At 39.8% G+C, this 27,723-nt stretch overlaps 2 protein-coding genes across 2 annotated transcripts; one reads left to right on the top strand and one right to left on the bottom strand.

The window, feature by feature from the left end:
- Window positions 1–12,385: 12,385 nt before the first annotated feature.
- Window positions 12,386–18,337, bottom strand: LOC130219955 (uncharacterized; the record flags this gene model as incomplete). Its single annotated transcript, XM_056452453.1, has 3 exons — window positions 16,999–18,337; window positions 12,575–16,194; window positions 12,386–12,505 (listed from the first exon to the last, which is right to left on the bottom strand). Coding segments are annotated over exons 1-3 (5,079 nt in total), but the record flags the coding sequence as incomplete, so codon positions are not given.
- A 3,085-nt stretch (window positions 18,338–21,422) lies between these two features.
- On the top strand, window positions 21,423–25,785 carry LOC130219956 (extracellular calcium-sensing receptor-like). Its single transcript, XM_056452454.1, has 6 exons — window positions 21,423–21,577; window positions 21,802–22,093; window positions 22,175–22,993; window positions 23,159–23,389; window positions 24,626–24,749; window positions 24,890–25,785. The coding sequence occupies exons 2-6, from the start codon at window positions 21,836–21,838 to the stop codon at window positions 25,783–25,785; spliced, it is 2,328 nt and encodes a 775-aa protein (XP_056308429.1). The 5' UTR covers window positions 21,423–21,577; window positions 21,802–21,835.
- Window positions 25,786–27,723: the final 1,938 nt, after the last annotated feature.

Below are 27,723 nucleotides of genomic sequence, written 5' to 3'. Positions count from 1 at the left end.
ATCGCAAAATTCTTTCAATGCATTGAAAAACTTGCTGCCTAAAAAGTTCCCTAAAGAAAATTATGAATAATGTGAATCAAATCAACAAATATAACGAAAAAACAACTTTTTAGTTGAAATAAGTCTATTCCAACCTTTCTCTATGATTCTTTTGATTTGTGTTATTTAATGGGCTCTTCTCGTGCCTTTCTCTTATATTTCTTTATTCACAAGTGCCACTCATGCCCAAGTTTTAAATGGGTAGTTCAGAGTTTATTTTTAGGGCTTGGTTGTGTTTATAAGATGCAAAGGAACGTGTGCTCATGCTTCCATTTGAAAAAAAAAAAAATCACATTATTTTTTTCATATATCTTGATTATATACAGTTACTCAGTTAACATGAAAACAGCATGCACTAAATTCCAGGGGTTTCATTACCACGACGTAAAATGGGCTTGGCTCGGTCGGTATTTGGGAAACGCCCCCCTAAAAAAAACTGATCACCGATCATGCGCAGTACAGGGTTTTTTTTTTTTGCGCGGTCATTTCAAATACAGGATCATTATCTCAGAAGAATAAAGAACCTACCCCAGTGGATAACGAAGGAAAAAACTATCATACAAGTTATTTTTTGTTTTTATAATGTTATATTTTAATGATTTCATCAGCAAAAACAGCCGACCACGAGTAAAACTTAATTTGTAGCCATTTGTTTTACTCCGTTTTACTGAAAATTTATCATGGTTGTACAAGAATAAAGTCTTGGGGGTTTTATACTTCCAATGTAAACCACAAAATAATAATAATGGTTGTACATTAGATTAACCATGTTTTTGTAGTTTAAAATATGGTAATCAGTAATGTTAAACAAATAAATACCACATTTTTCTGTAATAAACTATGGTTAATTTTTCTGACTCAATCTTAGTTAATTAACAGAACATATATTTATTTTCTATTTTTAATTAAAGTCATCATGCACGAAACACCTGAGATCAGTACAGGTATCTGATGTTAAATACAATAAAAGTGATCATACATGAAACACCTGAGATCAGGACAGGTATCTGATGTTACTGTATATAATAGAATAACTATCAGACATTAAACACCGGGGATCGGGACAGGTATCTGATGTGACTGTATATAATAGAATAACTATCAGACATGAAAAACCTGGGGCCAGGACAGATCTCTGATGTTACTGTATATAATAGAATAACTATCGAACATGAAACACCTGGGATCAGGACAGGTATTTGATGTTAAATAATATAAAAATGATCAGACATGAAACACCTGAGATCAGGACAGGTATCTGATGTTACTGTATATAATAGAATAACTATCAGACATGAAACACCTGGAATCGTGATAGGTATTTGATGTTAACTAATATAAAAGTGATCATACACAAAACCCCTGGGATCAGGATAGGGATCTTAAGTTATAACAGTATTAATGTAATCTGAGAGGTATCTTAAGTTGCTTTGTTTAATATAAAACACACTAACTTCACATGAAACACGTGCGATCAGGACAGCTATTTCAAAGTACTGCATATAAAAGGCATTAAACACGAAACCCCTGCGATCGCATACAGGTGTCTCAAACAAACGGCTGTTTTCACAATCTGCGCATGATCCGTGACCTATGCAAATTCACAGATAGGCCACGCCTATCCGATGACACGCCCATCCGATGACTGTACTGAAACCCCTGGAAAAACAGTGCCTGCCACATGAAAAAGACTGTTATATTTCCTAGTTCCTCCGAAAGACCACTCTTAAGAAGCTCTGATTAGTCAGCTAACATAATGTGCTGTGATTCGCGGATCGTCTCCACGTAACCAGGAAAAGCATCACACCATTAATAGCATGTGCTGTGATTTGATGTGTAAATAATGTCAGTCAGTTTAGCTGTTGAATCAGACAGAAAATGAAAAGGACACAGCTGAACCTCATGTCTGCTCTCTAAAATAAAATCTGACAAGTGTCTTTCACATTTACAGATCTGGCATGAACTAACGCGCGAATGAAACAAAGTGATCTTGCATGGCCACGACATATGGTGCAGTAGCACGGAAAGACGGTCTAGCAAACAAAGACATGAACAGTAGGGGGCAGTCGTGTACTGTAACGCACTGTATTGAAGCCGGAGCATTCTTTACGCATTGTTATAACCTAGAACACTACTTCATATATATATATATATATACGGTATACATATATTACAGTAAAAATCAGGGCCGGTGTGGGATTCCTTTCCATCTGGTTCTCAGCCATGACAGTTCAAGCCTTTTAATATGTTTTCATATCGTTAATCAAATTATGCCAAATGCGCGGTGATTAGCGCAGCTCAATGGCGTCCTTGGTAGAGCATCTGCCTCTCAACCAATAGGTCACCGGTTCGAAACTGGCTTGGTATACAACCATCAAACAAAGTTTAGTTTTATTATTACTGATAGTTTGTGAATCTTTATTGGCCATTTGGCTCTTGAAAACAACAGTCGCACACCCTCCGATCTCCCCATTGTTAAAAACCACTGAGGCTACGTTTTCACTGGTCCGGATAAATTTGAAAACGGAGTTTTTGGTTTAAAACGCAGCGCGTCCACACTATCGTTTTAGTCGTTTTCCTAAAGCTTGCCATCCACACTGAAACGACTGAAATTGCTGTCCCCCTTGCACTGCACATGCGTGAAAAGTAAGGGAGACGTGAAAAGTCTCCCCTTCATCTCACCCAAAGACTATAGAATATCTTAAAGGGACTTTGATTTGATCTCACACGGGTCAAGTGTGCGGCTGCCTAGTTAACCTCGAACTCAAGGGGTATTTTATTCACTGTAAGTAAAGCGGTTCTCTTTAATGTAGTTCGGTGGTTCTCAACGAGGTGTGCGGAGAGAAGGGGGCACAAATTGTATTAAGAGCCCTTTTTCCTTCTGGAGAGAAAGTGCCCTTTTTCTATTACTTTTTAAAAATAATAATATAGGCCTATGTGTATGTGAGTGTGTGTTCAATATGAGGGCAGCTTTCCCTGTCAAACATCGATTTTAGTAATACACTGTATATACACCGATTTTTAGAAATAGCTAATCGGTTTTTTTTTTTGGGTTTTTTTTTTATTATTCAGCCTTTTGGTAAACCATTAGAGAAATTAAAAATTAATTATAACCTTGCGACTTCTGGGTCCCACTTGAAAGGACGCTTAGCGTACTTTTAAGGGCGCTTACAACATACTGGTTATGGTTAGTTCTAAATCTGGCAAACGGCCCTGTAATAGCAAATATAATTTACTCAACTAAACGAACGGCTTCCCGCTTTTCAGAACAATAAAGCATATATTAGCTTAGATGACTGGCAATAATTAATAGATATAGTTCAAAAAGTTATTTAGTTCAATAGTTCAATATTGTTGTTTACCTAAAAAAAAAAAAGTGGTAAAGCTGATCTGTTAAGTCGCTTGAGGTGGAATGTAGTTTAGCGCAAAACATTTTTTTTAAGATTCGTCAAAGCCATTAATGTCCTTTTGCGGCCAATGACCGTCATGTTCCGAGTGACTCTGCTGAAACAAATGAAGCAAAACTCTACTCAAAATGATTTATTTATAAGTGATAATAAATGTATAGCATATTTTCATTTATACAAAAACAATGAATATGCTACATTCCAGTGTGACCACCCTGACGCTCCACCACAGTCGGAAGAACTTTAAAAAGTCTGTTTATATAATTGTTGCATGCCGTTGCTGTAAGTTCCTCAAACCAGAATTTATTTATGGAAGCAACTAAGTCAGACTTTGTTGTTGTTTTTGCTACTTTCCGAATATAATCTTTGAGAGCATGCCACACCATCTCAATCGGATTCATGTCCGGGGACTCAGCGGGAGTTTTAATCCAGTTTATACCCTCAGAAAAAATGACCTTGCTTGCAGCAGTGTGTTTTGGATCATTGTCCTGAAAAAAAACGGTGATGTACCCCGAAGTTTTTCTTAATGTATGGAGCAGCAGTTTCTTTTATAATTTCATTTTTGAAGAAAGTCCGGTCCATTATTCCCTCGAATATTGCAATCGGTCCTGGACCCTCTCTGGATATTGCTCCCCAAACATGAACTTTTAGTGGATGTTTTGGCTTTGGTTTAGACACATGTCTTCCACTCTTACGAAAGGACATAGTGGCAAAGCGATCCAAAATCACTGTCGTTTCATCTGTAAAAATGACATCGTGAAATGTCTCTTTCTCATCAATCCATTTTTGGGCTTGTTGGAGACGTATTTCTTTATTTTTGTCTCTGATCATAGGACAATGCTGAGTTTTTCCATTCTTCCACCCAAGCTTTTGCCTTATTTTCCGAATAGATCGCTCGCTGATTTCCACTCCATGGTCATCCCATAGCTTTTTTTTAACGTTACTTGATACCAGTTCATCATTCTGGTGGGTGATTTTCTCCACTAATTCGATAATGTGTCTGGAAAAAAGGCAAAATGTTACATTTGTTAAAAAATTGTAGACATATTATGCATATTTAACACTTAACACCATGCTGAGGATAACTTACTTTTTTATTTTGCGAGGATTAGGCTTTCGCGATGTTCGCTCTTTGAAATGTCGTCTGATAGTGCTCAGTGTAGCGTGTACACCAATATATATATATATATATATATATATATATATATATATATATATATATATATATATATATATATATAAATGGAATAGGTAGCTATATAGCGCTTAAGTGGATTTACCGCGGATCAACCGAGAAATCTCACGTGCGCTGCAGGTAGGCTGAATGACAATCTTTTAAAAAATATGTAATTTAGGTTATACTGCGTGAAGCGTGATGAGTCGGTTAAGCTGATTTCATTATTTATTTACCGGTAAACGAATAGTCTGATCGTGGGTCAGCTTGCATGTGGGCATAATTTGACGTCTTTACCTAAAACTTTAAACATTCATAGGCCAGTTATTTGAAATAAAACAGAAATAAATAAGAAGAATAACATGTTTTAAACCACTAAAGCCATGATCCGTCTGCATTAATAAGCGCTATCGTTGCATTACCATCATTAATAAAATCAGTAAAAGCGAAACTGTGCATATTATTATTACAATTAAAACGTATATTATTGCCCTAGGTTAGCAACTTAGGCAGTAATGCAAAGTAATAATAAATGTGAATAAATAGCGTAAATGAAAGGAACAAAAGAGACCAAATTAGTCACCAGGTCTAGTGCTCCCTTTAGTATTTGAAATGGCGCCGGGCCTGTTGAAGCCGTTCACACTTGACCTAGACCAGTTCGCACCAAGCATTAAACTTCTATATAATGATGAAATGATGGTTCTAAAAATCGTTGTCGATAGCTTATTGAACAACAGCATCAACACCACCATCAATGTTATTGTGTGAAATTATTTAAAAATCGCCCTATTATTTAAAATCGACCACTTTAAGTGCTTCGACTATAGTTTATGACTCAATTTCCATGCAAATAATCCACATGCAAATTCTTACAATACTTTTAAATAGTCTATTTTGGCTATTTTAATTAAAAAACATTTGCATGGAAGTTGCAATACATAAAAATATATAGACTACTCTTGTACAAAAAGTTACATTGCATGCATGTCAGTTTAATAATAAAAAGTTACATTGTTCTGAAAAGTGAGTAGCCCTTTATTTTTTTTTTCTAAACTATATTCGCTCCACAACATAAGTCTACACCTGTAACAAACATTTTCTAAATGTTTAAAAGCATATCAAAAATAGGGATTGCGTTGAGACTGACAGGTGCATCTAAATGGGCTACCAACGTTTTGCTGTTGTGCGCTACAGTATGTGCGCTTCAGTGGGAAAAATGTTACCTTAGTCGCTTTTTCCATTCTGCAATCGAATGAAAGCAGAGGCTGGGTTTTCTTTGAGGTGACAACATTTGTGTTGTCAAGACAACTATGGCAAACCTTTAATGATGGAGGAGAGACTTAACGCTGTTTCAAGTCATTCAATGCTGCATGACTTTAATCTTGCGTCATAAACTTAATAAATACGATGATTTACCCAGACAGCACACATACGTTGTGCCGACGTCGGCCGAAGGTCAACACGTCGGCCCCTTTAATTGTAATATCTATATATGGTCGGCCAAACATACGCATGATCATTCGGTCGTGTGTTCTATTGTTCCAGCTCAACAAACGTCGGCTCTGCATCGGTTAACGACCAGAGGCCGACGAAGCACTTCATAAGCATAAGCTATTTGCAATTAGCCTAAAAAGACACTCCAAAATTGTCTTTTTTTCTCCCCACACGCAGGAGCCCCTAGTGCGCACGGGCCCCTGGGCCTGTGCCCATAAGGCCCATTGGTTAATCCGGCCCTGTTCCAATCACACAGGTTTGCGATGGTGTTCGCGATTTTCTTTTTTATTTTAATTAATTAATTTATTTATTTATTTAAATATGGTTTCGGGACAAAGCAAATTGACGCACCATGTAACAACGGAACTGCGACCATGGTTGGTCAAAGAGCTTGGGAAATGCACCCCAGAATGTTGTTCTATGCGTCACCTGGTGGTGATTGTATTCAGCGCAGCAATGTTTAAAAAAATCTGGAAAAAGCCACTGCAGGAGCTTGCGTGGCCATGCATGACGATTTGCATGGCAGTGCAGGAAAAAACGCACATTAGTTCAAGCCAGATTTGTACTTTGTGATGTTAAGCTAACCTTGCTTTTAAATCTTTTGTCAAATATATGACACAGTTTACTTCCCTTTCTAAAAATGTTTCTATTGACATCCTGACCACCTTGTTATTGTTTATTATACTATAAAAATTGGTATGTTGTTAATAATAATATTAATACTACTACTACAGCTACTAATAATAAATAGTCTACAGTGGACAAGCTCAAGTTTAGACCTCGTTTACACCTGTATTTAGCATCATCCATGTCTGACTGTATTGACAAAAAATTATTAAACCTAATGCCTTAATGACAGGTCTAAACTAGGGTACTGAAAATACCAGATACTGTTTAACACACGTGTGTTTCTAGAATAACCTGCATCGTTAAAAAGGATTTAAAATGTTTAAAATGAAGCCAAAAATGTCCAACTTACCAGTAACGTGTTTCATTAACAAATATGAACTCAAAGACTGTAGTGGACTGAGTTGTCAGACTGTAACGTTAGTACAATCGCTAAGAAATGAATATACGTGTCATATAACTGTAATACAAACAAACTGGGTCACGGACACCATTTAATCTGCTAATGATGCTGCACCTTAAGTGATATGACCCTGACTAACTCGTCATGCATACAATGTTTAAAGTTAACTTAACATACGGCCCAAAAGTATACAGTAAATAAGCAGTTCATAACTTAAAGATGCACAATTTGGTTCTCTTTTATAGTCGCTGATAGTTCACTCCGTTGGAATTATAGGTCTACCTCGCGTGTCTTTGGCAGCCAATTGGAAACATGAAGCGGGCTGATATTGATGGACATGAAATCCAGCCAATCGCTGACGAGGATTCTGCTGATCGACCAATGAAACGCGATAAAATTCAGGCCAATCGCTGACGAGGAGGCTCTCTTGCTAGACCAATGAAACGCGACTGTGACGAGCAGAAATGTGTATGAAAGAGCAGTATTAGCGAAGGGACGATAGTGGGAGATTATACACAATGAGCATACACAGATACACACAGAAAAACGGGTTCACCGTAACTATTAGGACATAACGAGAAAACGCGGGAGGTGGTAAGTCACGCCATTTTTAACACTTCTACGCTGCTCGACTTATCGGGACATTAGCACTGTCCCAATAGTTATGGTGTGTCCTCATAATGTCGGTATGTATTCAGGTGTTTTGTCCCAACCAATCGGCAACCTTCCGCTCTCCCTCGGGAAGCCAATTCGGTATTTCAAAGTTTCAAAGTAACTGAAACTGCAATTCATCAAAATTCTGCTAGTCCTGGCTCCATAATAGAGCAAATAGCAATTGAGCTACTGTTAGAATGGCTAACTTTACAGCAGAAAAAAAGGTGTTTACAGCCTGGTACAAAGAAAGATTTTGGTTCATATAGCTATTATTACCTTCATTGACGACTGTGAGGGGGGTGAATTTTTTTATAACTCATCCATTTCCTTTATATTAGGTTATATTAAGTTTGCATAATTAAGGGCGTGGCCACTTGAGTGACAGCTAGGTCTCGCTGGTCACCGTCACTTCACCTCAGCTGAATCTGGCAGATTAGCCACTGATCTCGGCATATTCATTGTATTTTTGTTTTGTTTTATGTGGCTTTACACAGTCAGCTGCCTTTTGGACTTATTTCTTACCATTATGAGATGATATGGGATGCTGTGTGCACTTAATTGTGCTCACAAACCATTCATGTGGTCTCGTTTCCCATGTGAGTAAAGTTATATACTTGTATACCATATCTATAAATGTATTTGTTTTATTTAAGATCATTTATCATTAATATTTTTCTTTAGACCCGTAAAGCACTCCAGAATGTGACAGATTGATTAGCTGTAGGCTCTAGAACAGTCATCTGAAGCGTTGCCATACAGTGTTATGCTGGAGTTCATCAACGGTCTTGCATTTACTAACACACACTATATTTGAAGTGTTTGAAAGTAATTTGCGTTTTCCTCCTGTAGAAAAACGTCATAAGAACAATGCTTAGTGGCTCAATGTATTAGTTGTTCGACTCAAATGGTCCATTGCATGTTCAAAAATTGACGGATACCTGAGTTAAATTTAAGAAGTTTTATTTTGAATGCAAGAAGTTAGAGAGTACCAGTTCTGCGCAGGAGAGATGTAATTTCAATTCAGCTCTGGTCTCCTTTGGGCTCTCCTTCATGTTTTATAATGTCTTTCACACACTATCTAATCTCAACTTTATTGACTCATGATGTCTTCTTGGCAGTTGGACCATTCAGCAACCAAATGTTCATCTTTCTGGTATCTTCTCTTGACAGTTGGCCTTGACCGTCGACTAGGCAAATGTTTCAGAGCACGAGCACACAGTTCATACATTTCAGAGCTCTCTGCATTTTGCATACACCCATGTTCGATAACAGGCAGGTTGCTGAGAGCAGCCCATCAACTCTTCTCTTATGCACATATGGCATTTAACTCCTCAGAAAAAGAAATCCCTTTATGTCTGTATTTATTAGTAAATGATAACAAAGCCTAACAATAAAAAAATGCTATCCTTCAATCCCTCTCTTGGCCTCTGAAAAGAGGCCACACCACTTTAATAAACACAATATGTCCAGATGAGCTTGGGTCGAAAACCTCGATGAGGAAAGACACCCAAGCGGCCCCCTAGTTGGCTTATGGGCAGCCACCACATGTTCACCTGACACATCATATCAGACCATTAAGAAAAATAAAAGCAATAAACACAATCATAACAGTCAAACAATGATGGTACCTATAAATTCCCTATAAACCAGTGTGCTCAGGCTGGACTGGGCCGAAAACCCCTGTGGGGAAAGTCACCCAGTCGGTCCCCTAATTGACGTTTGGGCAACCACAACATGTCAGCTGAGTCAATCACACTGAAATTATCTAGACTACAAACATTTCAATAATCAAAATTTAAATCTTAACACATTTTCAAACAGCAAATTTCTCAAACATCAATATCTAGAAAACACATAACTTGTGATAAATCAACATCTGCAAAAAAGCACAGTTATTGGGAAAAACAACATTTATAAGTCACATTCCTCCTCCTCTTCCTCCTCATCATTATTTCCAGGAGATACCAGCAAAGGCATTGTGTAAGGGGGTGGAGCTCCATCTTTCTTTTCAATTGCTGCTATTATCACCCTGTTACACAATGTTCTGATACACGGGATGCAACAGCATCCACAGGTCACAATTATGGCCACAAAGGTAGCTATAGAGATCAAAATTGATGTAAACATGGTTTTATATTTTCCAAACACACCGGTCAGCCAATCATCAAATGGGTTATTTACACCAGAGTGTTCTGCCATTGTTTTAGAAAGGGTTTTTAATCCTTCTAAAGCCCTCGTTACTGATCCATCTGGGGCGGTATTATTGGGAATAAAGGAACAGCAAAAATCTTCAAAGAACACGCACGTTCCCCCTTTTTCCGCCAGTAGCATATCTAATGCTATTCTGTTTTGTATTGCCATTAATGAGGTTGGAGCCAACTGTTCTGATAATCCTTCTACGGCGTCTCTTGTTAAATTTGCCAATCTCATCACATTATAGTGCACATAATTTATTCTATCCACATTTTTACTTGGGGTGACAGGGAATAGGGCTGAAATTATTGGGATATTCTCGAACCCGGCAGCAATTTGGTCTACTAGTTTGTATTCATCAGGGACTCCTCTCGGGACCCCTATTGAATCTATATAGGTTGGGGAATTTGTGGTTAAGTCGAACGTTGCGTCCCTTTTTCTTCTCCCAGCTGTACTTCCACCCCTTCCCTCTTGTCTGTTGCCAATCAGTGTTACTGGTGCTACCAACCTAACCATTGCACATATACCTTCCGTAGTTTTCCCTTTTATTCTTACAAACAATCTTTTCCCTCCACAGTAATAATATAGTCCTCCCCGCGCCCAAGGTCCTATTATATCCCCTGCATTGTTGATAATCTGTTTGCACCACAAAGGGTTAATATGCCCTACCCTGACTAGCACTGTTCCGGTGGGAGTAAAATTAAAACAGGTGAAATTTCCTGGGTTTGCAGAAAATGGGCCTGTTTTTGTCTGGTTATTTATTGGCGGGAATATTTCTGCTAGAGTGTCACATCCGTTTGGTCTATACTGCCTGGTCAAATCTATCATGCATCCATATCCCACCGGGTCATTTGTTATCAATGGGGCGGGTTCTATTCTAAGGGTTGGTCTAGCTTTTGCACATGCAACACAATCTGTCATTCCTGTTTGTTTAGCTGTGGAAATCATCCATTCTAACCACAAATTAGTTTCCCCGTATCCCGTGGCTTTCTCTAGTATATCCTCAGGGGTTAATTTGGTATAATCCATTTGTATTACAACCCTTCGACCTCTAATTTCTCTACTATGATCTCTGATTGGAGGTCCTATAGTCGTTGTCTTGTTTCTATCTATTACATTGACCCTGTCTAAAAACTCAACTTCTATGATTCCCAGGGGGTCAGTTCCTGATATCTCGACTCCTAATAGTATATGGAGAAACTTAGGCGGATTGTTTTTCCCAGCATAATGGGTCTCATCTAAGGGGTATCCTGTCCACTCCCCTATGGACATAATAATAGGGTTCTGGGTAGGACTATAATCCCTTTGTATTTTCAGTTTTCTCCACTCGTTTTTAAAATTCCCTAACCATGTTGGGTTTGGCGTCCATTTCCCTGTGTACCCCACTACTTGATCCCACCCTCTACACCACTTATTATCTGCCTTACCCTTCGTGTTACACCATGCATTCATAGTCTGATCAAAACAAACATATACGTCATATCCTCGCCATGAACTATTGTGTCCCCCACAGTCAATTACCTGACATAGATCAAATGTGTAAGATGTCGTCTCTCCCTTTACATATTCTATGGACAGCCCTCCATAATACTTGGAACACCGGTTTTCTTCCCCTAGGGATCTTTTTACTCTGGTTGGTTTTACAGCTAGGGTTTCATTCCTGTTCTGACCTTTTTCTACTCCCAGAATTGTCCCCACTATTATCAGTGCTACTATCCCTATTGCCCCCAGTAGCTTCCAGTTTTCCCACAACTTGACCCTCATGTTTTATTGATGCTGGTTTTTCTTATTATTCAATTCTGGTCCTCCCTTTATCTTATTTTTCACAGCGTTATTGTGTTAACAGCAAGTAATATATAATAAATATCAAAGCTACAGTAAAAAATAGCAAGCACAGTAAACTTATTCTAACGTATAAACTGAAATGGTTATATTTTGGCCTTTAAATGTCTTTTCGATAATGTGGAGAACTCTATAAAATTCCAACTTGTCCAAACCACACCCCAGCCGGGGTATTGACAATCTGGTGATGTGTAATTTGTCACACCACGTTCTCATGCAGATTAGACTGCTCTCAAAGTCCTCATATGTGGGTAGGTCTCTGGCAAACGTTTTTGTGATCAGGTGGAAAACTATTCTGTCTGCCTCGTGAGTTATAGCACAGTCACCTTTCGTTTTTCTCTGGGCCTTTACTTTGTCAACCCCATATCTTTCTCTGAATTTTTTCGCTATGCCTGATCCAAATGCACAGTCTGCACTGACACAATGGGCTACAGCTTCTCCTTTAGGGGCCGTGAATAAATCCCCAGTTTTGTGGACCACCTGCAAAGTTTGTAGGTTACTTTGTGAGGGACAAAAATTTTTCCTGTGTGCATGTGTTTGTGTGTCACCTCCTTTTGTGGTACCCTTACTCCCTCCTGCACCTCCTGTGGTATCCTCCCTCTCTTGGACCTGCGAAGCAAGGTCCACTCTGGTGTCGTCCAATGATCTGGACGGTGGGTCCGCCGGACAGCACTGGCTCAGATGGTACCAAGTGTCACCTTTTCCTGCAAGACGAACACAGTGAGAGGTGCGTGCAAGTACCTTAATTGGAGCAGACCAGCGAGGCTCTTTCCATTTACGCCTGTAGATTCTCAATCTCACCCAGTCCCAAGTTCGGTCAGGTAGGGGTGCTGGATATTCGTGTCCCCTAAAATCAGTTGGTAACATTTTGTCAAAAGATTCAATTAGAGCAGTCAATTTGTCATAGTAAATTTTGTGTGATAACGGTTGTACTGGTTCCAATTGTAGTGGGGTCAGTGGGCCAGGAAATTGGCGACCAGTCAACAGTTCAAAGGGCGTGTATCCTGTTGCCCTACTCACAGAGCTCCTTACTGACATCAAGGCCAGTGGAAGAGCAGCCAACCATGTCAATTTAGTCTGTGCACAGATTTTAGCCAATTTGTTTTTTAATGTTAGATTCAACCGCTCAACCTTACCTTGTGACTGTGGGTGATAGACTGCCCCGAAATGGTGTACTAAACCCAATGCCTTTTCCACATCAGCCAGATGTTCATTTTTAAAGTGTGAGCCGTTGTCAGATCTGACCCGGCTCGGAAAACCATGACGTGGGATGTAATGGTTTATCAGACATTTAATGACAGCAGTGCTGTCTTCCTTGCCCACCGAGAAGGCCTCTGGCCATCCAGTATATGCATCAATCATAACAAGCAAGTATCGTTTACCATTTACCTTTTCAATCATGTCAGTGAAATCAATTATAACTTTACCCCCAGGGCCATTTGCCAATGGGAACGATCCCTGAGATGGTTTTATAGTTGGTTTGACATTGTGCATCTGACAGATGTCACATGTCGTTATGTACCCAGAAATTAGGTGTGGCATAAAAGGATGCCACCATGATTGCAATGCTCGTGACATTTGCTTATCACTACAATGTGCATGTGTGTGGGCTTCTTTCAACACGCTTGGGACTAGTGTAGCTGGGAGCACAGCTCTACCATCAGGTGCTGTCCAAAGCCCATCCTCGTGTCTGATTGCCCCTTTATTTTTCCACACAGACTTTTCTTCAGGAGCAGCCATGTCTTGCTGCTCAGATAAGAATTCTCTTGAGAATTCTGGTAGGAGGGATGTCACGTCTGGCTCAGAAGTGACCACAAACTGACCTTTTATGTAGTCTGAGGCACGTTTTGCCGCCAAGTCTGCTGCATCATTCCCTCTTGATATTAGGTCAGTTCCTTGGGAATGACCAGTGCACTTGATAATAGCCACTTTGTCTGGCAACATTATGGCTACAGAGAGCTCTCTTGCTTCTTTCTCATGAGTAATAGGCCGGCCAGAAGAAGTTGTGAATCCACATCTAATCCACACAGGCAGCTCCACGTGGGCTGTGGATACTGCATATGCAGAATCAGAGTAGATGTTGACAGCCTGTCCTTTTGAATGTCTCAATGCATTGATTAGGGCCAATAGTTCTGCTTTTTGTGCAGATTGTTTGCCAATTAGGGGTTCAGCTTGTATTGTGACAAATTGGTCGCCCTGTAATTGAACCACAGCAAATCCTGCTTTCAGAGTTCCATCATCTGCCCTGTGGCAACTACCATCCGTAAATAGTGTTATTGGGTTGTCTGTTTCAGGAAGTGGGGAGGCTGTCAGACCCTCCCTAGCTACCGATAATCTATCTGTCAATGGTGCACAATCATGATGGTCCCCATCAGTCATAAGGTCAGCCTTGTTGATACCATTGTGGCTGTAGGTGATATTTGCAGCTGTCAAAATTTTTAGCATTCTTCTCTGCCGTAGGGCAGAGAAGGTGAATGAACTTGAGTTAACAAAACTGACCACTGAGTGAGAGGTCCGGATCAACAACTGATGGCCCATGACGATGTGCGATGTTTTCTCTATTACCTTAGCTAGACCTGCAGCAAATCTGGCACATGGTGGTTGTCTAGCTTCTACCTGGTCTAGAAGTACACTGACGTACAACAAAATTCTCCTGTTACTTGATTGTCGTTGATACAAAACCCCATGCGCGCTTGTGATTGTTTCTGACACGTCTAATTGAAATGGCACTTTATAGTCTGGAGTACATAAGTTACTACAGTGAGCCAATTCTGCTTTTATTTTCTGGAATGCTTCCTCAGCCTCCATTGTCCAATCCAATTTTGTCATCAAGTTTCTCATACCACATTGTTTAACCAGGCCCCTTAGAGGACTAGTCAGAGCTACATATTGTGGGACGAAATGTCTACTAAACCCTGTTAGACCTAGGAAAGACAGCATATCTTTCACAGTGAGTGGCTTTGGGTATGTTAGTATGTCCTTTTTATGTGTTGGTGATACCCCCTTTCCACTTACTCCTACCACTCTTCCTAAAAAGGTAGCCGTTTGTCTACAAACCTGTAACTTGTCTCTGCTGACTTTCAACCCTGCCTCCCATAGTCTCCTCAAGACAGTCTCAGTGGCCTTTAAACATGACTCTGGCGAAGGTGCAGCTATCAAGATATCATCAACATACATCACTGTCACCACTCCCTCTGGTAACTGACAGTCCTGTAATTGTTGTTTCAAAACCTGATTAAAAATGCCCGGGCTCAAGATGAACCCCTGTGGCAGTCTATTGTAAGAATATTGGGTTCCTTGAAAAGTGAAGGCCAAATAATCTTTACATTCATCTGAAACTGGTATGCAGAAAAATGCATTTGCCATGTCTATGCAGGAGAACCATTGGTGAGATACATTTACCATGGAAAGGGCAGTATATGGGTTAGGGACAGCAACTATTGGGGTAGTAACTCTACTGTTAATTTCTCTGAGGTCATGTACCATCCTATACTTGCCTCCCTGTTTAGGCACTGGAAATATAGGTGTGTTCCATTGTGACTGGTGGGGAGTCAAAACTCCAGAACTAAGTAGGCCCTCAATCGTTGGCTTGATGCCAGCTATGGCTTCAGGCTTGTTTCTGTACTGTGGGACCCATGTTGGTTGGCCATCAGAGATGTCAAAAGTGACAGGTGTTATGTCACAGTATCCCACATCAGTTGGCCCTGTTGACCATAATTCTTGTGGCATGGAGTTAATCAATTCCTCTGCCCCCTCCCCATCAGATTTATCTCTGCCATGACACCTGGAAATCCATTTATGTTCCAGAGTGCCCAGGTCGAGGGTTTCCCTCACTACTTTGTAACTGTCTGCTGATGGGGAGTAATACAACTGTGTGTTGTCTGTGGGCTCCCAGTCAGTGACCGTTAGTAGTCTCTTTGTCATTGAGCCTAGCTCCCTAGCCTCATGTGTTGGGTGCAATGCCAGTGATATGTGTGGGGCAGCAGTCTGTCTCATTTTGTACCATGTTTCTTGTTCCTCTGTTAAGCAGATTGGAGCCACCACACCTTCCTTTCCTATCAACAGACCTGTGCTTTTTAAGCTCCACTGCGATCCTTCAATACCTACGAAGGCCTCCTGATACACGTGATCTTCCTGCCTGTCATAAAACAGTGTGCAGTGTAAATCATCAGGTGGTGGAGTAAAAATGTCTAGTGTGTATACCCACGCTTTCCATTCTTGGAACAGTGAATAGGCTCCTATTTTTGATGGGGACAGCAAGGCCCAGTAAATGTCTACACAACTGTCTGGGGTTGGTGAAGGTGCAAGCAACCACTGATTGTGTCCTATGTCACATTGTAGTGAGCAGTTAACTGTCTGCCCTGTAGGAAATGAAACAATAACTCCTTCAGGGGTACAAAGTATACTGGCTCCAGCCTTTATCAATAAGTCTCTACCCAGTAGGGGAACAGGTGAATTGGTTGAATAGAGAAAAGAGTGTGTTAGCTGTTGTCCTGCGATAGTAACAGGAAGTGGTTTTGTCAGTGGCCATCGTTCAGTATCCCCAGAGAAGCCCATGACTTCTACATGTTTTGATGATAATTGTCGTCTACCTACACCGTCAGTAACGGTGGAATAGGTGGCTCCTGTGTCCACCAAGGCCTCCATGTCATTATTATTAACAGTGATTGTCAAGAGGGGCTCGGCCATAGCCCTCTCTTCGGCTCTCTGTGGGGACCTTCATGCATAGTAACCATCCTCTGTTCCATCCCACTGTTGAGTCAGTGGTTGTTGGAAACTAGGCTGGTTTGGTGGCACTGGCCTACCACCCCACCCTCCTCTCTGAGGCTGACCCCTACCCCTTTGTATTCCCCGTCCCCTGTTCTGATATTGAGGAGGCTGGCCCCTTTGTCCACTGTGGCAGTTCCTGGCTATATGCCCAGGATGTCCACACAGGTAGCAACCAGTGTTATTGCTTGGACAATAGTTGGCCCAGTGTCCAGGGCCTGCACATTTGTAGCATGTGTCAGGTCTGGTCATTCCCTGACTCCTAACTCCTCCCCTCCCCCTGTTCCATTGTGATTGATTGTTAGCATAAGTGTATTGAGGGCTGCCCTCATAATTACTCTCATTCGTTTGTGGAGGAGTCTGGATCGCCTGGGCTGTCATCTGTTTTAAGCTTTTACCCTTTGCTGTTTTTTCTTTCTCTAATTGTAACTTTAACAGTTCCTTTTGCAACTTTAGAAGTTCACCCCCCTCTTTGTCTGCTCTGTCGACTGCTTTGTCTATGAAGTGTACTGCATACCTTTTCCATTTAGTATCGTCACTGCCTGGTACCTCAGGAGATTGTTCCATGGCTTGGGTCACACCAGCTGGAGCTCCCTGTAGTACAGCAGCCCTGAAAATTCTATTTGTCACAGGGTTAGACATTGGGTTCTCATCACATGCCTCTTCCCATTCTTGGCAGCATCTATTTATATAGGCTGCACCATTTTCCCCATCCTTGTGTTTAAATTTCAAATTCTCAAACATGGTATCGGGGGTGGGAAACTTGTCCCTTATAGCCTGACACAGAGGTGACTGACCCCCTCCTTGCACCAATGGGGCACTGTTTCCCAAACTTGTGGTGCCAGCCATACATTCTACGTCTACAATCTGGTGGCCTGATAGTACTCTACTCATTATTTGTCTTAGGTCTCCCACTGACAGAACCTGGCCATGAGACAGGGCAAATAACTTATTCACCCATCTACCACCACCCTCTGTTATGGCCGGTAGTTTTTTTACTAGGGTCTCAAGGTCTGTTAGTGACCATGGCTGATAGTTTCTACCAGTTGGTCCTGCCAGTAGGGGCATGTTGCACACCCTTCCCATAGTAGCAAGTGTTGGTTTAGGGGCCTTATCTGTCAACCTTTTGCTTCGTCTAGGCCACTGTGTCTGAGGTGTGGAGGTAACTGGCCACTCATCCTCTTCCATGTCCCCTTCACTATTATCCTCATATCCGTCCTTTCTTTCCTCATCCTCCTTCAAGGTTAGTTTTCCATCTAGTCTGACTTGTAGTCCTGACTTATATTCATCTACTTTCTTTCTAGGTTTTGTTCTTCCATCTGAACAGGCCTGGCTATCATTATCACTTTCATCGGTTTCCACAACTGGACTTGTCACTGAGCGAATGCGGCTGCTCTCATCATGTCTATTACCTCGTTTCCTGGTTTTTTGTTCTTCAGCAATAAGTTGTTCCAACAGATCTTTTACCTCCATTTGGATGGCAGAACATTGGCTCATTACTTCATAATGCCTGTCCTCCTTTTGTTCATTTTTCATCCTACTCTGTTGTTCTCTGTCCTCACCCTCAGACTGTTCTCCCCCTGTTGCCCCTTCCTGTATCTGGTCTAAGTTTAGAGTACCTCCGTTTACACTAAACACTGGCATCTGTTTCACTTTCATATCTGACTGTGGCGGGTTGTATGGGGGCGGGAGATCTGGGTACAGCTTCTGCACGGTTTGGGCAGTGGGCGTGGGCATAGAATCAGTCTTTGCCTCAGCCTCCTGTTTTTTACTCAGTTTGGTTTCAGCATCCTTACTGTTCACTTCCCTTTTCTTTGGTTTCAACACAGTTGCTGCAAGCGTGACTCTAGACCATCTTTTAAAAATTTTATCTAACTGTTTTTCTTTCTTTGCATGGGCTCGCTTGTTCAACAGCCCTACTTCCTCTTTTCTGTGTCTTAAAACAGCTTCCTGTGCTCTTTTCTCTTTTATTCCTACTTTCTGAAACAGAGACCCCTTTTTGTCCATACAATCAGTACCATAATGTTCAATCATTTCACGTTCACATTCACCTAGTTCTTTTGTCAATTTTCTTCTATCTTTAGGATCAGTTTGTGCTATTAAAATATCTGTCATTTTGTCCCATTGTTGTCTTAATGGAGGACAACCATATTCCTCGCACTCCCTATTAAATTCTCCTTCCATTTTTTTTATTTATTTTATTTTATTTTTTTATTTATTTTTATTTATAATTATTTATTTTTAAATCCCTATCCCTACACTCTCACTATTTCTCAATTCACTAAACCTGCTATCCTTGAGAAATTTACTTGAAAATATCAAATTCTCGTCAGAATAAGAGGGATTTTCAAGGGTTTTGCCTCCTCAGGGAAAAGGGCTTCTCCTTTAAATACTTATGTATTCACCCTGATAATTGGAAATATGAATGACTTCGTCAAGACAGACAATTTCCAATTTATTTGCCTATTTAGGGAACAGGACTTCTCCGTAAATCTAATGATTCACCCTAATTGCCTATTTAGGGAACAGGACTTCTCCGTAAATCCTAATGATTCACCCTAATTGCCTATTTAGGGAACAGGACTTCTCCGTAAATCCTAATGATTCACCCTAATTGCCTATTTAGGGAACAGGACTTCTCCGTAAATCCTAATGATTCACCCTAACTTTCTCTATCACAACTTATCACAACTCATTCATCTTTTTCTTTTTATTCAACACTATTTTAGTTATGTTTTAATTTATGCAGTCTGTAACGTCCTTCATTCAATTCAAATGTATCAAAGAAATGAACAATCGTATATACTAATGCCAAAAACCATTTATTTAGAATATTCAATAGCAGAATTTTTGAAAAAGGTTTCTGCTTACCTTTCTTTAGAGAGGCCTCTCTGGTTTTGGCATCAGAAACAAACGTCCATCTATTTGAAAGTCTCCAGTCAATCACGTCGTCGGGTCACCAATTGTTGGACTCAAATGGTCCATTGCATGTTCAAAAATTGACGGATACCTGAGTTAAAATTAAGAAGTTTTATTTTGAATGCAAGAAGTTAGAGAGTACCAGTTCTGCGCAGGAGAGATGTAATTTCAATTCAGCTCTGGTCTCCTTTGGGCTCTCCTTCATGTTTTATAATGTCTTTCACACACTATCTAATCTCAACTTTATTGACTCATGATGTCTTCTTGGCAGTTGGACCATTCAGCAACCAAATGTTCATCTTTCTGGTATCTTCTCTTGACAGTTGGCCTTGACCGTCGACTAGGCAAATGTTTCAGAGCACGAGCACACAGTTCATACATTTCAGAGCTCTCTGCATTTTGCATACACCCATGTTCGATAACAGGCAGGTTGCTGAGAGCAGCCCATCAACTCTTCTCTTATGCACATATGGCATTTAACTCCTCAGAAAAAGAAATCCCTTTATGTCTGTATTTATTAGTAAATGATAACAAAGCCTAACAATAAAAAAATGCTATCCTTCATAGTACAGTGTTTTTAAAAGTCTAAACACTTTACTGATATAGTGTACAGCCAAGCACATGTGGTCAGAACACAAACGAGTCGCCGGTAAAAAAGTATCAAGCGTTTCTCCCAATGTTAAGTCTGTCTGCCAGGTCTAAGCAAAGTGCCAGCAGGTGTCTGTAGCTCCGCTCACTCTCCGCCTCTTTGCCCTTGTTTGATATCCCGTCGTGGGTGCGATGACGCGCGATCAAAATGGCGACGGTTGGCCGCGCCTACTTGTAGCTTCTTTTGCAGTGTTCAGAAACCTATGGCTGACGTCACGGATACTACGTCCATATATTTTACAGTCTATGGTCCCAACAGTCTAGTTGCACCAACGCACACACACACGCACACACACACACACACACGCACACACACACGCACACACAGAGAGAGAGAGAGGCTTGCTGTATAGTAATTTCCATGCACTGAACTCTTCATTATTCATCTATGCAATGGTAGATCCATATTTTTATTATATACCTTCTTATCTAGTTATTTTGGTGTAGGTAACTCAAAAGTATTGCAGGAGTAATGTAAAACATTCCAAATCTGAGACAGTGTTCACTTCTCACTATCCTTCAGCTTAGTCCCTGATTTATCTGGGGTCACTACAGTGGAATGAACTGCCAATTACTCTGGCATATGTTTTAGGCGGCAGATGACCTTTCACCTTATCCTATTCACGTATTCCCAGCCGGGCAACAGTGCTAACCACTGGGCCACCATGCTGCTCGAGACAGGAATATTTTAAAGAAAATTATTTACTTTTAAATACCAGTAACAAGAAATCTACTATAGTTTATGGTATACATTTGCACAGTTTGACAGTAACTTACACAACACTGAATGTAACTTGCTTGATTTGCTGTAATTGCCTAAATGTACTCTGTCGGCTGAATACAGCATCCTCTGTAAACATCTAAAAATGTGTTTTAGGGGCTGACAAAAATAATTATTTTTACATTCAATCAGCACACATGTATCATGCTTTTTTTAATTATTATTAATTTTGCTACAAATATTGCTACATTAATTTTGTTATTTGCTAAAGTAAATTTCTAAAGTAATTTTTTTCTCATTTCTCCACCCTCCCTCTTTCCTCACAACATGCTGTTTTCCTCTTGGGTGCTCTTTTGCTCAAGGCAAATTTAAATCTACAAAAGGGGAGTTATCATCTGACCCCTCTTCTTTGCAGGATAAATTACTATCCTGATCTTTATTACTCAATGTATGTGTATGTTTTGGTAAAATAATGGGTTTTATTAAATGGTTATGGTTGGGGGAATTTATTGTTGGGATGGTCAGGGTTGTAATGCAAACCCCATCTGTAGTCTAAAGAAAGGTTTTGTCTCAGAAAGCTTGTATAAAGAGGGCGATGTGATAATTGGTGGTTTGTTTCCAGTTCATGTTCAATCCCCAGTGCCTGATCCTGCTTTCACTCAAAAACAGCATGGTTCTAACTGCCAGGGGTGAGTAGTGTATGTGATAAAACAACCTTGAGGTTTGTGTTATAAACTGCTTTAAAAAACCTAAAGAGTAGTAGACCAACTTTTCGTGTTAAAGGGTGGGAACAATAATTGTATATTGACATGCATACAGTACATTAAGGGCTTTTATTTGTATTGTTATCTACACACTTGCTTCTTGAATCCAACATTACTCATTAAATGTTACTTTATTTTTATTTTATCAGTATTGACCTTCGATCATATCGCTGGCTCAGAGCTATGATCTTCACTGTGGATGAAATTAATAGGGACCCTGTCCTGCTACCGAATGTTACTCTGGGTTACCTGATAGCTGATACTTGCTTAGCTGAGAGTACAACACTGAGTGCTGCTTTCACTCTGGTAACAGGGGAAGAAACAACAGTGTTGAGCACAGAATGCATTGGAGCCCCAATGGTTCCTGTTATTATTGGTGATGCTCGTTCCTCTGCCTCAGTGGTGGTGGCAGACACACTGGGAGTGTTTGATATCCCTATGGTATGTTGAAATGTGATGTTTAATTAAATTAAAAAAATTCTTCCCTTTCCAAAACACTTGAAACTGTGTTTTGTTTTCCAGGTGAGCTATTTTGCATCTTGTGCTTGTCTCAGTGACAAGCACAGGTTTCACACTTTTCTACGCACTGTCCCTAGTGATGCCTTCCAGGCCAAGGCCATGGCCCATCTGCTTCGCCTGCTAGACTGGAACTGGGTGGGGGTGGTTGCAGGGGATGATGAATATGGTAAAAGTGGCTCACATCTGCTTTTAAAAGAGCTGGAAGGTACAGGGGTCTGTGTGGACTATGTCGAAGTCATTCCTAAATCCCATTCTCAGAGCAGGATCAAGCAGATTATGGAGAGGATTCAGAGTTCCACGGCTAGTGTGGTGTTGACATTTGCCATCGGGCCAGACCTTGAAGTTATCTTCAGAGAAATGGTGGTGCAGAATGTGACCAATAGGCAGTGGATAGCAACAGAGGCATGGAGCACTACTGTTCAGTACTCTGAACCAGCAAGCTTTCCTCTTCTAGCTGGTACCATTGGCTTTGCTTTGCGCAGAGCTGAAATTAAGGGGCTTGGTGCTTTTCTCACCCAGCTGAACCCCATGAAGCAGTCAAATGAACCATTTGTTAAAGATGTATGGGAAGAAATTTTTGGGTGCTCTTTAGCACATGACTGGCAGCCTTCATTTAAAAGACCAAAGTGCACAGGGTCAGAGAATTTGGAAAAACATGGCCGCATCTACACAGACGTTTCACAGCTGAGAGTCACTTACAATGTGTATAAGGCTGTGTATGCCATTGCCAATGCTCTTCACAACATAATTGCCTGCCAGCCTGGTAAGGGCCCATTTGAAAATGGACAGTGTCCAGATGCAACCCAAGTGAAGCCAAAGCAGGTACAGACAATATAGACAATATAATTCTTAAAAGTTTAATTACCATTAAAACAATTTTATTTATTTAATTTAGTTTTAATTTATCAAAATTAACTGGTTTTAAAGGTAGAAATACTAGCTTTAATTTGTATTATTATTATTATTTTAATAATTTATGCCTCTTAGCTTCTCCACTATCTAAATGCAGTAAACTTCACAACAGCAGTGGGAGAGCTGGTCTATTTTGAAAATAATGGTGAGCCGTCTGCCTCTTATGACATTATGAATTGGTATGTCAATAAAAGTGGAGAAGTAAACTTTGTCCAGGTGGGACAGTTTGATGCAGCCAAAGGACCAGGCCAGGAGCTTAACATAAACATTAAAAAAGTGATTTGGGGAGGGGGCTGGGCTAACCAGGTAGGACTTCACTTAAAAAGAAATTATTATTATTTGATTAAAAAACAACAACACGTGGACACGCCACACTCCTTCATAATGTCTACAAGTTATTTGAAGAATAGATTTTGATACAGTTAAAACTGGCTAAGCCATTGTTAAGAACTTAAAGAAAATTTTTACTTTTACTTTATTTATTTATTTTTTGCAGTTTGTTTTGTGAAAGGGCACTATCATTTCTATGTTGTTATTGTCATTTTATCTGTAAAGTTCTATCATGGATTTTTTGAAATGTTGGTAAAGAGGCAAAAGCAAATCAGCAGGCAGGAAATAGACAGAATTTCAGTGGTATGAATCTGCTCCCAAACGAAAAAGTTTAGTGCATTTATCAGTATTATTTTTCTTTATCCTGCAGTTACTACTTTATAGAGGTATGTTTATTTTTTTCCTGCCTACAGTGATTGGCAAAGTAGAATAAACAGTCTAATACACCCGTACAATTAAATCGTGCATAGAAAAATTACATCAGACAAACTTGACCACTTTATAAATGTACAGTGTGGAAACAAACGTGTCCAAGTACATGCAAAAATATTACATACAATAATAAAGAGACTCCATGCCAGTGTTGAGAAGATGAAAGGTGTCTACTATATCATGACTGAAATACTAAATGATCTTTAACAATAACAATGTTATACAAAATATTATATTTTTAAATACATCTACAAATAGCACGTATTCTATCAGTGCAGCACAAGCTTGGTTTGAGGCACCAACTGCTAAAATATTAGTTAATCAAGGTTCAAAGTTGATGATAAACATTTACACATCACAGCTAGCTTTTTGCCCCTTACGTCACACAGATTTCACTCCCATGTAGATGGATCAACCTGCTTTTTGTAAGCTTATTATATGTATATGTTAATTTCATGTGTTTTCACATTAAATTAATCTGACATATTTAAATTATAGTCCACTTATTGTCCAATGGCAAACAATAAAATCTCACACTTAGAAAAACCCTTACAAGAAAATGGGACTGATGTAAGCTACATTTTATATTTTCACATAATTAATAATTTTCACAGCCTATTCACTAATAACTATTAAGTACATTTAGAAGGGATTTACTAAATATAGGATGTTTATATATTTAAAAAAAAACTGTTTTAGTTTAGCTGTTTAGTTGATATGATGACCGATAGTGTTGCCAAAAGTAGCTTGGTGTCTGAAGTTTCTTCCTCAATCATTCAGGTCCCTGTGTCTGTGTGCAGTGTGAGCTGTCTTCCAGGGACTAGAAAGGTTGTACAAAAAAGAAAACCTATCTGCTGTTTTGACTGCATCCCTTGTGCAACAGGTGAAATCAGCAACATGTCAGGTACTAGTAAACTTTATAAAAACATACATTTTCTAAATAATGACAAGATTGTACATTAGTGTTTACAAGATGACAATTACTATTCACTTCTGACTAGGAACACATTTGCCATGCATCATGTCTTCTTCTGTGTCTTTCAGACTCTACAGAGTGTATGAAATGTCCTGAGAAGTTTTGGTCAAACACCGAAAAAACTAGGTGCATCCCAAAGTTTGTAGAATTTCTGTCCTTACAAGATACCATGGGAATTGTGCTGACAGTCTTATCTGTTACTGGGGCTACACTGACTACAACTGTTCTGGCAACTTTTTTCCATCATCGTGACACGCCACTTGTGCGAGCCAACAACTCAGAGCTGAGCTTCCTGTTATTAATGTCACTCACACTTTGTTTCCTATGTGCTCTAGTTTTTATTGGCCAGCCTGCAACATGGAACTGCATGTTACGTCACACTTTATTTGGAGTGAGTTTTGTTACCTGTATTGGTTGTATCCTCAGTAAGACTGTGGTGGTGCTGGTAGCTTTTCAAGCTACTCGGCCTGGATCTAATTTGATGCAGTACTTTGGGCCCATCCAGCAGAGGGCAGCAATCTTCATTTGCACTCTGGTTCAGGTTGTCATATGTTTGCTTTGGCTACTGCTGGATCCCCCACTACCCACAGAGAGTGCAGGGGAGATTGGAGCTCAATTAATCCTGCAGTGCACAGTGGGATCTGTTGTGGGCTTTGTATTTGTGCTGGGGTACATTGGAATGTTAGCAGTTGTCTGCTTCTTGTTGGCTTTCTTTGCTAGAAAGCTTCCAGACAATTTCAATGAAGCTAAATTCATTACTTTTAGCATGTTCATTTTCTGTGCTGTTTGGGCTGCATTTGTGCCGGCATATATCAGCTCCCCTGGAAAGTACACAGTGGCTGTAGAGATTTTTGCTATTTTGGCTTCCAGTTATGGCCTGTTAATTTGTATATTTACTCCAAAATGTTACATCATTCTGCTTAAACCTGAGAAAAACACAAAAAAGACCATGATGGCTAGATAAGGCTCACAAGTAAAAGAAATATGTGAGAGGGCAACATTTTTACTTGATTAAAATCACAACAAATAAAAAATTAATTGAATGGGTGTCACCAGGCCAATATCTACTCAATATCTCATTAGCAAATAATATAAATATTTCAAACGTAAACATTAGCTGAGCAGCATACATTGTATAAAAAAAAGCATACAATGTCATAAAAACATGCAGCGCAACAAGATTTCAGTGAAAAGAAAATTGACTATCTGCACCAGATGCAAAATGACAGAAACATTTAAATAAAATACAGGCTTCAGAAGCACATAATAATGCACCACACTTCTACAAACTGTAATGTTTAGAATCAAATGAATACATAATAAACCTCTTTAAAATTAATAAATGTACTTGCTAAGTGACCGATAGTTGTTGAATGGCACTGTGTCACAGTTAATATTAATTTTCAAATGTTTATTTTATTTTTAAGATCTGAGGTGAACTATCTGCTGCTGCTTTCAGTATGACAGTAAATGTCATGTTAAATTAAATTCAAACTTACATTTGTAGCATTTAAAAAGGAAAAAACATATCAGTACCTGAGGTGATTGCTGACAGTAATTATGCGGTTCATTAATGGGAAATAGAAAGAGTTTCTAAAATAGAAATTTCAGGCGGTGATGGTTTGGACAAAAACAAAACGGAAAAGATTCCTTTTGTCACATGAAGCCATGTGTGGTTACGGTGTAGGCTTGATAGTCAGGCATGCTTGCTTGTTTTCGCGCTGTTAATCTAACAACCTATGTTTGCCTGGAGTCGTCAGAGAATTGTTTTGATATTGAATTGCAATATCTAGTTCAACCACTGGGTGTCAAAATTACATATTGCACCTTTAATGTTCAATTCAGTTCATGTTTATATCTATAGTGCTTTCACAATGTAGATTGTCAAAGTAGCTTAAGATAGAAGATTATAGTAAACTGAAACAGTATAAGTCCAGTTTTCAGAGTTTAAGTTCAGTTCAGTGTGGTTTAATTTTTACTGCTGAGAGTACAAACACTGAAAAAACCTTGAGAGAAACTAGGCTCAGTTGGGCACGACCATTTTTCCAAACTGTGCAGAGCTGCAGTCTAGGCGCCGGAGGCTGGAGAACACTGGACGTCCGTCGTGGAGAAGCTGCAGGTGGGAGAAGTCACCGGCTGGTGTACAGGCTGGCCCTTCAGGATCAATGTGAAGATTCGTCTGTCACTGGGGTCTTACTAACACAATCTCACGGCAATTCGTAACTTTTTGATTTAATGGCTAATTCGTATGATCTAATTCGTAAAATTCAGTACGATTTGCTCATCCCCCAATGATGGTTGGGTTTAGGGGTGGGGTTAGGTGCCACGCCTCCTTTTTAAAATCTTACAATTTCGTACGACTGAACTCGTTACTAGCCACAATACTCGAATTAGCCACAAAACTGACAAAACGTAAAATAGTTAAGTTTTCTCATGCGATCAGGCTGGTCTTACAGGAATCAGTCTCATGCTCTCCACTCCAGCACACAGCACCACACCTTGTGGTGATTATGGTACAAGATTATGGAAGCCTTTGGAATATAAAAAAAGACTAACATAAGTGCAGATGCCATTTAAATTATAATGTCTTTTGGAAAGTGTTCCCAGCTTCGGTTGCCCTAAATAATACAGACTAACAATCTTTTAAAGGAATTGAATTTCAAACGCATTTGTGATTTATTTGTATGCCAATGCAAAGATATGTGTCTTTAATCTAGTTTTAAACTGACAGAGTGAGTCTGCTTCCCGAACTGTGCTAGGAAGGCTGGTCCAGAGTTTAGGTGCCATATATAAGAAAGATCTACCGCCTACAGTTGAATTTGATATTCTGGAAATAATCAATTGTCCAGAATTAATTGAGTACAGTGGACAAGGGGGCTATAATACACCAGGAGCTCCCTCA

This window comes from Danio aesculapii, unplaced genomic scaffold (assembly GCF_903798145.1).
Source record: "Danio aesculapii unplaced genomic scaffold, fDanAes4.1, whole genome shotgun sequence".
In the NCBI taxonomy this organism is placed as follows: domain Eukaryota; kingdom Metazoa; phylum Chordata; class Actinopteri; order Cypriniformes; family Danionidae; genus Danio; species Danio aesculapii.
This window is presented reverse-complemented; position numbering and strand designations above follow the sequence as displayed.